Below are 12,910 nucleotides of genomic sequence, written 5' to 3' on the forward strand. Positions count from 1 at the left end.
TGTCATAACAATTTTGTATTTTTCTTTTTCCCCCTGTTCTCTCTTTCCAGGGATACAGATGGAAGGATGCTCCTAGATATTTTTGATGAAAACCTCCACCCCCTTACGGTAAAGATCATCTGCCTCATTCTTTCATTTGTTTCTTCTTGAGGTGCATTCTACCCACCCCTGTTAATTGCTTCAAAGCCATGGATTGTAGTTTGCTCACCTTTTAAATAATGCTGTTCCTGCAGAAATCCGAAGTGCCGCCAGATTATGACAAACATGACCCAGAGCAGAAGCAGATTTACCGCTTTGTGCGGACACTGTTCAGCGCCGCTCAGCTGACTGCTGAATGTGCCATTGTCACCCTGGTGAGTATGCAAAGCCACCGTGCCGTCCTCTAGGCTGAACCATAACTCATTGGGGAAGGTCCATATCTCACTGGTAAAGCATCTGTTCCGTGTGCAGAAGGTCCTGGACTACTGGTCCTGCTAGCTAGGAAAGGTGGGAGTAGTAGTCCCATCAGCAGCTGGAGTCCCAAGTTTGGGAAGCGATGCCGCTTCTGGTAGTACACACTCTTAGGGCATATTGTAAAACCACATGCCCCATTACAGGTGCCCATCCCTACCTTACTGCATGCTTGTGAAACATGGACCACCATCTCCAACTCCTCGAAAGATTCCATCAACGGTGTCTCCAAAAAATTTTACATGTCACTTGGGAAGACAGGTGAACCAATGCCAGTGTACCAGAAGAAGCAAAGATCATGAGCGTCGAAGCAAACTTTGTTGAAACTTTGTTGTTCAGACACCTGATTATCGTCTTCCAAAGCAACTACTTTATTCTGAACTTAAAAATGGAAAGCTTAATGCTGGTGGTCAACAAAAGAGGTTTAAAGACTCTCTCAAGGCAAATCTAAAAACATGTAGTATAAACACTGGCAACTGGGAAACACTGGCCTGTGAGAGCTCCAGTTGGCAAACAGCCTTTACCAAAGGTGTCATGGGCTTTGAAGACGCTCAAACTCAGGACGAAAGGGAGAAACGTGCTAATAGGAAGGCACGCTTGGCAAATCCACGCCATGATCAACTGCTGCCCAGAAACCAATGTCCCCACTGTGGAAGGATGTGTGGACCCAGAATTGGCCTCCACAGCCACTTATGGACTCACTGTTAAGACTGTGTTCATGGAAGACAATTTTACTCGGGTACGAGCGATCGCCAAAGAAGAAGAACCCCATCTTTAGGCATGAACATGATCAGCATGGCATATCACAATAGTTGATTTTCCCTTGGGGCAGTGAAGTACAATTTTTTTCTTGTAAAGAGATTGAGTGTTGTTGTATGCAGCAAGGCACCTATGATTGTGGTGTTTTTTGGGGTGTGGGTGTGTGTGAATGGGGAGGAAAGTTGTAGCCATTGCTATACAATGGTACCTCTGGTTACGAACTTAATTTGTTCTGAAGGTCCGTACTTAACCCGAAACTGTTCTTAAGCTGAGGCGTGCTTTCGCTAATGGGGCCTCCCGTTGCTGCTGCACCCTCAGCAAATGATTTCCATTCTCATCTTGGGGCAAAGTTTGTAACCCAAGGTACTACTTCTGGGTTAGCGGAGTTTGTAACCTGAAGTGTTTGTAACCCGAGGTGTTTGTAACCCGAGGTACCACTGTATACAGTAAGGGAATCTATTTAAAGAGGGCTTAGCCTAGATTATAACTTGGCTGTGCGAAGGGATACTGTTACACTCTGCCCCGGTGATGGATTCATATAATACACAGGTGGGGGATGGAGTCGTGCAGGCATCCTATGGATGTTGAAGTCTGGAACTTTTCCATGTTTGTGTGCAGCTGATTGTAAATCATTATAGCTTCAAGCAAAGAATCTTGGACAACTGTCAACAACAGACAGGAGCATTAATAAAAGCTGATGGATGCACAAAGGGCTGCGTGAGTGACTGGCACACATTTGTGGCTGATGCGAAGTGAGGTCTTTTTTTTAAAAAAAAGAATTAATCCTGCATACGCGTCTTGCTGGCGCGTGCTGGACTATCGAGCAATGTTGATAGCTGAGGGCGAGGGTCACCCACCTAAAAATAAGCCATTATTGCTTAAAGATCAAGCAGGCTATTGCAAAGCTGGACAAGGTTCAGAAAAGGGCAGCCAAAACGATCAAGGGGCTGGAGCTCTCAGGAGCTGAGCTTACACTATTAGGCGCTTTTTCGTTACAAGGGGGCGGAGGGAGGCAAGTAAAGGACTGGGGGCTGATAAAGGCATGTAAGAATATGCACGGTGTGGGAAAACTCACATGCATCCAAGGAAGGTGAACGTTGGAAGGTTCAGCTATTTCTTCACAAAACACATCTGGAATATGGGATTTGATGCCACGATGGCCACCAGCCTTAAAGAGTTTAAAAGAGGATTGGACAAATCCATGAAGGCTAAGGTTATTGATGGCTATCAGCCACAATGGCTCCGTTCTGCCTCCACAGGCAGAGCTCATATAGCTCTGAGTACCAGTTGCTGGGAGCTGCAAGAGCAAAGGTTTTATAGATGCAAAATCTTTGGCTGACCCCATCATGAGGTTTGAAAGTGGATTGTCTGCATGCAAAACCCCTTCTCTGTCTATTGGGCCACTGTGACTCTCTTATCTGATCTCAGCTACGCTGGATATGTTCCAGGGCCTTTCAGTCATGTGGCATAATCATTTAGCAGTGTCACATGTGTGCCAGCTTAAGATGAGGCAGAGCAAAACCCTTGAAGTTGTCTAGCTTAGCTTTCAGTTGTTCATTACTTCATTGGTTGAGCTGCAAAATATGAATGTTTCTCCTCCTCCTCGCTTAATCAAAACTACTGTGGATTATTATAGTCTCACCATTGCTCTGATTTCTACTGTCTTCCTGTTTTCCATATCTCCCAGTGTGTGGCATCAATGGCTAGAAGATTGCAGCCAGGGAGACCTCAGCAGAGGTCCCTGTACCCTGGACAGCTCCAGGCAGGGCTCACGCTGACTGCTTGGTGGAGACATGTCTCTTCAGCAGCCTCTTACACTTGGAATGAGCCTTATATAGGGACCGTGTCTCAGTAGCTACCTGTGCCTTCGTGAGAGGTTCCTCTTAATTTAAAGGGCCCCAGCCTTCTTCAGCAGACTGACGTCTGACAGAGAAGGTGAGACTTCAGTTGCACTGGGGCTTCTGAAATGGACTCCTCCAGATCCAAGGAGACCAGTGCATTGTTCTCAGGCCAGAGGATTACTGGCTGCATAGCTCTTCTTGCAAAAGCATTTCCAGTAGGTAAGGAGTTTCTGGGATCTGCTCTGAGGGCAGTTCCCCTTTCAAATAGCCAGGGTCATCCACCAAGGAAGGGGAGCCCAAACACAGGATGGTCCCAACTGGGTTCAAATCCTGTCACTGGCTGATCACATGTTCTCACCTAACCTGCCTCACAGTGTTGTTGTGAGGATAAAAGGTAACCATGTGCAATCCTGAGCAATTTGCAGGAAGATCAGAGGAAGGAAGGAAGGAAGGAAGGAAGGAAGGAAGGAAGGAAGGAAGGAAGGTAGGTAGGTGTGGGTTGGTTTTTTTTATGCTCCCTTTAAACTGTACCTTCATTTTTGTCCCCTTGGTCAAATAAGATGTGATGGCAGCAATACACAATAACTTTATTTTTTTACTGTAATGTTGATGGTTTCTTCTGTTTTCAGCTTCTTCTTTTGCCTGCTTCTCTTAAACAGGCAAAAACTAAGTGAAGCTAGGGTAGCTCCATTCGTAACCAAAATTAAAAGGAACGCCAATTAAATTTGCAATCAGCGTCTAAATAAATTGTATTTTATTCTATAACAGAATCATAGATAAATGCATTTTATGTTCCTAAAGTAATAAAATGACCTTAGCTCTGTAAAGGGTGCTGAAGAAAGTTTTGCCTATATTTTTTTTTAAAAAACCCATTTCCATTTAAAGCTACACATTTTTTATTATTCATAATTTTCAAATAATATTACATATCTGTTCTAAAGAAAAGAGAGCTCAACTCTCTTTCCTTCCTCAGGTTATTTGTTGATCATCTTTACAAAATAGTCCTCTGAGGTCAATATGGTTTGGGGATGTCTGATAATTTGGGCATGCTTACGGACTGCTGTGGAGGAGCTATTTCACTGTGCTGTCTTCCTGTAAGGTAAAGGTAAAGGGACCCCTGACCATTAGGTCCAGTCGTAGCCGACTCTGGGGTTGCGGTGCTCATCTCGCTTTATTGGCCGAGGGAGCCGGCGTACAGCTTCTGGGTCATGTGGCCAGCATGACTAAGCTGCTTCTGGCAAACCAGAGCAGCGCATGGAAATGCCGTTTACCTTCCCACCGGAGCGGTACCTATTTATCTACTTGCACTTTGAGGTGCTTTCGAACTGCTAGGTGGGCAGGAGCTGGGACCAAGCAACAGGAGCTCACCCGGTTGCAGGGATTCGAACCGCCGGCCTTCTGATCAGCAACTCCTAGGCTCTGTGGTTTAACCCACAGCGCCACCCACGTCTTCCTGTACCTCTCTGCAAACAAGCATATGAAGAAACCTACTTGGCAGTCCCATCCAAGGAAGTTCCCTCCCCATCCAGACTTGTGGTGGGAAGAAAAATGAGTTTGAGTGTCAGTCTGCAAGGAGGCATTCCATGGAATGGGAGAGGGTTCTTTTCCCCTCACCCAAGGAATTTGGATATGGGACTGCATGGGAGGGGAGAGGATACAGTATTCCTCACCCAAGTTCCCCCCATTCTTGTTCCATACACCGGAATAAATCACTCTAATTGGAATTGCTTAAACTCAACCCTGCTTTACAGAAGGCCAGCTGCTCTACCATCACTAGATTCAGTCTCCAATTGTAAGCTACTTGGATCCATGTTCTTTGCGGAGTTGCTGCTAAATCAAGACCCATTTGCACAGTCGCCCTGCAGCCCTACATCTGGAAAGATGGAAAACATGACCTCGGACTGTATGTACAAGAAGTTGTGCTCCTTGCTTTGAAATTGGGAGACACCTGGCTGGGTCCCCTTCTGTGACGAGGCCTGCCAGGAACAGAACGCAAAGAACATTTACTAGCCCTTTCCTTACAGGATTCCAAAACCACATCAAACATATTTCCAAAATCCTGTCAGTGGGAAGAGCCTGTGGGTGGTGCTAGGCCAATAAATCCTGGTTTGAAGAATTAATGATCATTCTGTGTTAGCTTGTGGTTCTCATTTTACAAGCATGAACCCCCAACTCTTCCGAGCATTGTTCTGAGGCTCTCTGTCCTTAGGTTTCTTCATACTGTAAGTGGATTCAAGGCCTGTTGTGTGCTTTGGCTTTTAAATAATAAAATAAATAAATTTTTATTTGTACCCTGCCCTTCCCGGTTCAAAAACCGGGCTCAGGACGGCTAACAACAAATTTAAAACACTTAATTATAAAAGCAGCATAAAATACAGTATAAAAACATGAATAACAATAAAATTAAAAATTAAAAAATCAATTAGATAATCCCCAGGGCTAGCTGGCTGAATTGGTCCTACTTTGAGACTTATCAACCAGTTTTGTCCAGGGAACTTAGACCTTAACAATGCAGTTGAATTTACTCCACACATTTGCTTTCTTGCACATAACATTTTTAGTTGTGAGCAAGCTTCCTTGCTTGATCTCTCTGCAATAGACCAAAGGGTGACCTGAATCTGCAGCTGCATATTTCTGTGTTGGCATGCGGACAAAAGAGATGTGTCAACCCCTCTTGAGACATTTCACTAATCGCGCTGAAATATTTTTTGTTTTCTTCAGATGTTTCATCTGAGGAGAAATCTCCAGATTTGCCCTGTAGGTAGAATCTGGTGATAGCTTGTTTTAATTATAAAAATGTAAGCACGGTTTTACCCCACCCTTCCTCCCAGAAGTTCAAGGTAGTGCACAGCAGGGCTGGCTGCTGCTCAGGACTTCCTCTGCACAGCCTTTTGTCAGATTCAGTGGGATTTGCTGTAGCCACTCAGCTAGGTGAGTTCTTCCTTTGCACTGGAAGGACAGGTCTCCAGCAGGGAAAAACTAAGTGAGGGGCAAATTGCCAGCCCTCCGTGCCTTTAATTAAGTTCTTTCAATTAAAACCTGTTTTAACTCTACAAGAAAAGGCGAGTCATAATTAAGCACAAACTATGTAATTTTTCTCACCGCTTCCAAAGCTGCCAAGAGATTTTGTGTTCTAATAGGTGATGAAATTAAAATGGGAGGGAAAGACAATTAAATTATGATCCCACATGCATTAAAAGCCTTAATGAACATTAATTGAATGTTATGAATTTTATTTTTCAAATTGCTGACTGAAATGCTTTTGGGGTTTTTTTTTTAAACTAAAACGCAGTCATAAATAGCTAGGTTTTTTGTTTTTACTTTTTGAACTACTTTTATCTGTTTATAAGAATATTTCTATACCATCATCTCACAAAATATCAGGGTGGTGTACAGCAATATATATATATCTTCGGTAACAAACAAACAAACCCATATATAACAGGTGGGAGAAAGGCTTGAGATATATGAAATTCTATGTGCATTTACTATACCTGGGAGTTAGGTTTTTTGAACAGAGTTGGGCCTTGCTTTTGAGTGAACAGGTAATCCTGTTAAAATAGTATCTTGGTGTATCCCGTGACTCCGTTGCAATGAGCCAGGAGCAGTAATATAAGCGAGTGGCAACAGCCATGCATTAGAATACCAGCAACACCATTCACTCAACATGCAATGTTGAGCATAGAATAAGTGGAAAGTTAGCTCTGGGGGAAAACATAGAAGTGACTTCTCACTCTGCCTGCCAGAAAACCCTAAGAGGAGCCGTGCAGGATCAGGCCAAAGGCCCATCTGGCCCAACATTCTATTTTCACTGTGGCCAACTAGATGCCAATGAGAAGCCCATAAGCAGTATTTTTTTTGCCTCAGATGTTTAAGAGCTACAAACCACAGCTGACTAAGCTCAATTAGGACATCTTTAAATAAGGTGTTTTTATATGAGGATATTTGATAGTGGAATGCTCACTAGGGCAGTCTGCAATGAAGCATGAAGAACAGGCTCGTGAATACTGCTTTTGGAGCGCAATTTGCTGACGTACATACTGAATTTCCCCCAATAACATTGGTTGAGTTTAGTGGATAGGATTCAGGCCCTGAAGCCTGGAAAAAACACTCCCTGGAGACACTGACTATTGCTTGATTGGAGAAGAAGCTCTATTTCTTGAAACCTCTTTCCTAAGCATCGAACAGCAAACACACACACACACACACACACACACACACACACACACACATCAATGGAAACAGTCATTAGGTGTATACACCTTGCATTCTAGCAACCTTGGCCAAGAGGCACTTACTATTAGATAACACAAAGATGGGTGTGAAGTGGGTGTGTAAATAATAACACACATATTTCTGAAGTGGAGGATGATGTATACTGCAGGAACACCTGGAATTACTTGCTTTGCACTAGAACCGGTAGAAATATTGCTTCTTCTGATATAGGATATAATGTTTTAATTGAGTGCATCTGATGTTGCCAGTTGTAGAGGCCAAGGCAGATTTGACACTGATGATTGTTTTATTTTATATATATATGTAGAAATCATTTTTATTTGATTTTTCAAGTATAGATTTATAGCAAAACCAATTACATTTCCATATACAGTCATACCTCGGGTTGAAGTAGCTTCGGGATGAATATTTTCGGGTTAATAATAATAATAATAATAATAATAATAATAATAGTAATAATTTATTATTTGTACCCCGCCCATCTGGCTGGGTTTCCCCAGCCACTCTGGGCGGCTTCCAACAAAGATGAAAAATACACTAAAATGTCACATATAAAAAACTTCCCTGAACAGGGCTGCCTTCAGATGCCTTCTGAATGTCAGGTAGTTGTTTATCGCTTTAACATCTGATGGGAGGGCATTACACAGGGCAGACGCCACTACCGAGAAGGCCCTCTGCCTGGTTCCCTGTAACTTGGCCTCTCGCAGTGAGGGAACCGCCAGAAGGCCCTCGGAGCTGGACCTCAGTGTCCGGGCAGAATGATGGGGGAGGAGACGCTCCTTCAGATATACTGGACCGAGGCCGTTTAGGGCTTTAAAGGTCAGCACCAACACTTTGAATTGTGCTCGGAAACGTACTGGGAGCCAGTGTAGGTCTTTCAAGACCGGTGTTATATGGTCTTGGCGGCCGCTCCCAGTCACCAGTCTGGCTGCCGCATTCTGGATTAGTTGTAGTTGTAGTTTCCGGGTCACCTTCAAAGGCAGCCCCACGTAGAGCGCATTGCAGTAGTCCAAGCGGGAGATAACCAGAGCATGCACCACTCTGGCGAGACAGTCTGCAGGCAGATAGGGTCTCAGCCTACGTACCAGATGGAGCTGGTAAACAGCTGCCCTGGATACAGATTTGACCTGTGCCTCCATGGACAGCTGTGAGTCCAAAATGACTCCCAGGCTGCACACCTGGTCCTTCAGGGGCACAGTTACCCCATTCAGAACCAGGGAATCCTCCACACCCGCCCGCCTCCTGTCCCCCAAAAACAGTACTTCTGTCTTGTCAGGATTCAACCTCAATCTGTTAGCCGCCATCGGCAACCCGGAAGTAAGGGAGCGTGTTACTTCCGGGTTCGCCACTCGCGCATGTGCAGACGCTCAAAATGACGTCACGTGCATGCGTGGAAGCGGCAAAACGCGACACGCGCATATGCAGATGCACAGTCGTGTGTTACGTTCGCTTCAGGATGCGAACGGGGCTCTGGAACGGATCCCGTTTGCATCCAGAGGTACCACTGTACAGAGATTTCTCTTAATTTCTCGACTTCCCCCCATCCCCTCTGTGGGTCCTAATGTCAGCGTTTCCAACTGCATATTATATCATAATCTATATTTTATATCTGTCTCTTTTATCCATCGCATTTGTTACAAGTGCGATTAGAATCCTGCTAATGTTTTCATCTGCTTACAGTGGTCTCCTAAATAAATAACACTGATGATTGTTTTAATCGTGGTTACATTTGCAAGCAGCTGAAGAGATCATGTGCTCCCTTTGGGCTTATCTCTCTTCCAGAATACAAATTTCCCCTTCTGGGAAGTTAACCATTGCCAGCAGTTTTAACCATGGTTAGGGCAAGTCGGGGACCCAGCCTAACTTTGCATCTGATACCTGTGTTCGGTTTCTGTGTAGGAACCTAACCTGTGTTAAGCGCCTTTTGCTGATTGTCACTTAGCTGTTCTACATTGTCCTGTTTAATTCATGGTTGTCCTCCAAACAGTCCTGCCTATGCTAAACTCTCGTGTGGCTAAATACCTCAGAATACTATTTCCCCCACTTACTTAGATGGCTTGGATTTGAAAATGCAATGCTCGAAGTTACCTTGATTTTTACCTATGACTCCTGAAGCTGTATTGCCATACCAGTAGTGATGAAAGCTGTCTCTCTGCAGGAGTCTGAAAATACCAGCAGTAAAGGGAGGCTAAATTGCTGTGGTTTTTCTTGAATATGGACCCATGAATGTTGTATCAGGAAAGTATAGGAAACTTTTGAAATGTAGTTTGCATGACAAGTCTCCAGGGAACAATTATGTGGCAGTAAAGTGATGCTGACAGAGTACCAGCAATCTGGTATTTGGGGCCATATGGAGCAAGTAATCACAAGGAGAATGGAGGGAATTAATTTCATAGGATTGTGTTTCAAGGTACTATATGTGCAGCTGGTGGGAGAGGGAAAATTCCAGTGGCAATAGATATATACTTATGAATCTCTAGTGCATAATCCAGAGGTGAGGAACTGGATTTGGCCAGTCCTTCTCTCTACCAATAACTTGGGCCAACTTTGACATCATTATCTTCCTCATTATTATTAAGCCACAGTATGTTTAAATGAAACACATTGTGCTTATTTTAAATTAAAAAAACCCTGCCTACCCATCTCTCCCCCCCCAATCTTTTGTTGTTTTCCTTTTGTCTGTTTTTAGATTGTAAGCCCCCTTGGGGTAGAGATGTGTCACACCTGTTATTCGCAAAGTGCCATGAATGAATGAATGAAAATTCTGTGTCTTTTCAGGTATATCTTGAAAGACTTTTAACTTATGCGGAGATAGATATATGTCCAGCAAACTGGAAGCGAATTGTGCTGGGTGCAATTCTACTGGCATCAAAAGTTTGGGATGACCAGGCCGTGTGGAATGTGGACTACTGTCAGATTCTGAAAGATATCACCGTTGAGGACATGTGAGTTCACTGTTCTTTCTGTTGTCCCCATGATGTACAATAGAACTGACCATTATTTTTCCTTTTTAAAAAAAAAAAAAAAAGTTGTTGTTTAAATTTCTTATGATGAGCCATCCTGCATTGCACACCACTTTTGGAGCTATTTGGTAGAGAAATAAGCACAACAGATAAATAAACAAGGTTGGAGCTAGACTAAATTAGTTGAGATTAGGTGTCATTTAAATCAATGGGAGGTTAGCCATAACTTAAGTCCCGCTGATTTTTCAAAGAGAAGGAAGTTAAACGAATTTAACTTGGATTCAATCCGGTTAGATGGGTCTTCTGTCTTAACTATTGGCATTCTCACAATGGCTAATAGAACTACCACTCCGTAAAGGTAAAGGGACCCCTGACCATTAGGTCCAGTCATGGCTGACTCTGGGGTTGCTCATCTCGCTTTATGGGTCATGTGGCCAGCATGACTAAGCCGCTTCTGGCGAACCAGAGCAGCGCACGAAAGCGCCGTTTACCTTCCGCCGGAACGGTACCTACTTACCTACTTGCACTTTGATGTGCTTTCGAACTGCTAGGTTGGCAGAGGCAGGGACCGAGCAACGGGAGCTCACCCCGTCGTGGCGGTTCAAATCCCCTCGACGGGGTGAGCTCCCGTTGCTGCATAGGAACTGGTATTTGGAAGCACACTACCTTGGACAGTAGATGATAGCCATGCTGGCTGGTAGCCATTGATAGTCTTATTCTAGTTATGCTTCGCTGCAGGCTTGAATGATGGCAGTCCAACACATTGCAGAGTGAAAATAAAAAAAATTCCTTCCAGTAGCACCTTAAAGACCAACTAAGTTAGTTCTTGGCATGAGCTTTCGTGTGCATGCACACTTCTTCAGATACCTGAAGAATCTGAAGAAGTGTGCATGCACACGAATCTGAAGAAGTGTGCATGCACACGAAAGCTCATACCAAGAACTAACTTAGTTGGTCTTTAAGGTGCTACTGGAAGGAATTTTTTTTATTTTGACTATGGCAGACCAACACGGCTACCTATCTGTAACATTGCAGAGTGGTTTCCTTTATGGTCTGCTTAGGTGACTGCAATTGCTCACGCTTGATGTACCTTGGTGTACCTAAACAGAAATCAAGCAGAATTCTAAAATCTTTGCAACTTTCAAGAAGACATGGGTTAGTTTTACAGAGGAAGGAGGAAGGGAAGCTTTAGTCAAATGCATGAAAGAGGAAGAGAGCAGAGGAGGCAAGTGAAGGAGCGGCTTTCAGACTTCATCAAAGTAGGATGGTTCCTTGGCTTACACTCCCTTTGCCTCAGGGTGTTCTGGTTATACCTCTTCTTCCATTGTGAAGCATTGGCGTTTCCTACACAGGTACATCAAAAATGGGGAAAGTCGATCTGAGCTTGTTTATATTTATGTGTGTTAGCTTGAGGAACAGATGCTGCTTTGGAATGAAATTCAACAGTATACAAAAAGCCCCATTTAAAAGCTCATGAAACAAAGAGAATTTGATTCCCCTACAGATTATATTGTGTAGTCCTGTTACAGTCCAAAATTCCTTATACAAGTCAAAATGTGCTGGAACTTGTTTGACCAAGTAAATCACAAGCAACTGAAGCACATGACTGATCTAATACATTTTTTTTTTTTTTTTTTTTTGTATTGACGACTGAGCATCTGCTGTTAAATTTCATACTTGGCCATTGCTGGGAAGTGAGCCACAAGCATGCAATGGAAATGAATGCTTGATAGTCCATTAACAAACATGAGATAAAAGCTTACGTATGACAACCTCTTGTTGAACCTGAACGTTTGGGTGGGTGGGGAGGAGAAACTGTCCCCAAACTGCCTGGGCTGAAGATAGCTCAGGTTCCCATGAGATGTCTGTGACAAGCTTAAAATACGTTTTCTTTCTCTGGCGTCTGCCTGTTATAAGACAAAGTAAATTATTGTCCTTCGGGTCAAGAGTTTAAAACGTGTCTTGCTATTTATTTTGCAGGAATGAGTTGGAACGCCAGTTTCTTGAGTTGTTGCAGTTCAACATTAATGTTCCCTCCAGTGTTTATGCCAAGTATTATTTTGATTTGCGATCCCTGGCAGAAGCAAACAACCTGAGCTTTCCATTGGAGCCGCTCAGCAGGGACAGGGCATATAAACTTGAGGTGAGAACCTTGATCTCCTCCCATCACAAACACCTTGTGGATGTGGCAAGCTGACCTTTTATTTTGCACTCTCTGAAAAAAATTCAAACAAAATGGAAGCCCACTAGAAAAACTTGAGTGTAGGCTTTAAAAAGAGTGTGTGTGTGTGTGTGTGTGTGTGTGTGTGTGTGTGTGTGTGTACACACAATAAACAGAGCAATCAATTTACAACAGTGTCATACTGTACAATAGCAAGATAAATGAAAGAGCAAAGTTGGGATGTCACAGGAGAGAGAGTGGGATCATTGCCATTGCTAACCACCAGAGCCAGCGTGGTGTAGTGGTTAAGAGCGGTGGACTCGTAATCTGGTGAACTGGGTTCGCGTCTCCGCTCCTCCACATGCAGCTGCTGGGCGACCTTGGGCTAGTCACACTTCTCTGAAGTCTCTCAGCCCCACTCACCTCACAGAGTGTTTGTTGTGGGGGAGGAAAGGAAAGGAGAATGTTAGCCGCTTTGAGACTCCTTCGGGTAGTGATAA

At 43.8% G+C, this 12,910-nt stretch overlaps 1 protein-coding gene across 1 annotated transcript in view; it reads left to right on the forward strand.

Annotated features, from left to right (window-relative positions):
- CCNY (cyclin Y) overlaps positions 1-12,910 on the forward strand; it is a 106,531-nt gene that overhangs the window by 89,778 nt on the left and 3,843 nt on the right. The window contains exons 6-9 of the mRNA XM_081163870.1: positions 51-108; positions 234-353; positions 10,065-10,231; positions 12,230-12,392. Coding sequence (XP_081019996.1) covers positions 51-108; positions 234-353; positions 10,065-10,231; positions 12,230-12,392 — 508 coding nt within the window. The remainder of the gene's footprint in view (positions 1-50; positions 109-233; positions 354-10,064; positions 10,232-12,229; positions 12,393-12,910) is intronic.

This window comes from Podarcis bocagei, assembly GCF_964188305.1.
Source record: "Podarcis bocagei genome assembly, chromosome: 12".
Taxonomy (NCBI): Eukaryota; Metazoa; Chordata; class Lepidosauria; order Squamata; family Lacertidae; genus Podarcis; species Podarcis bocagei.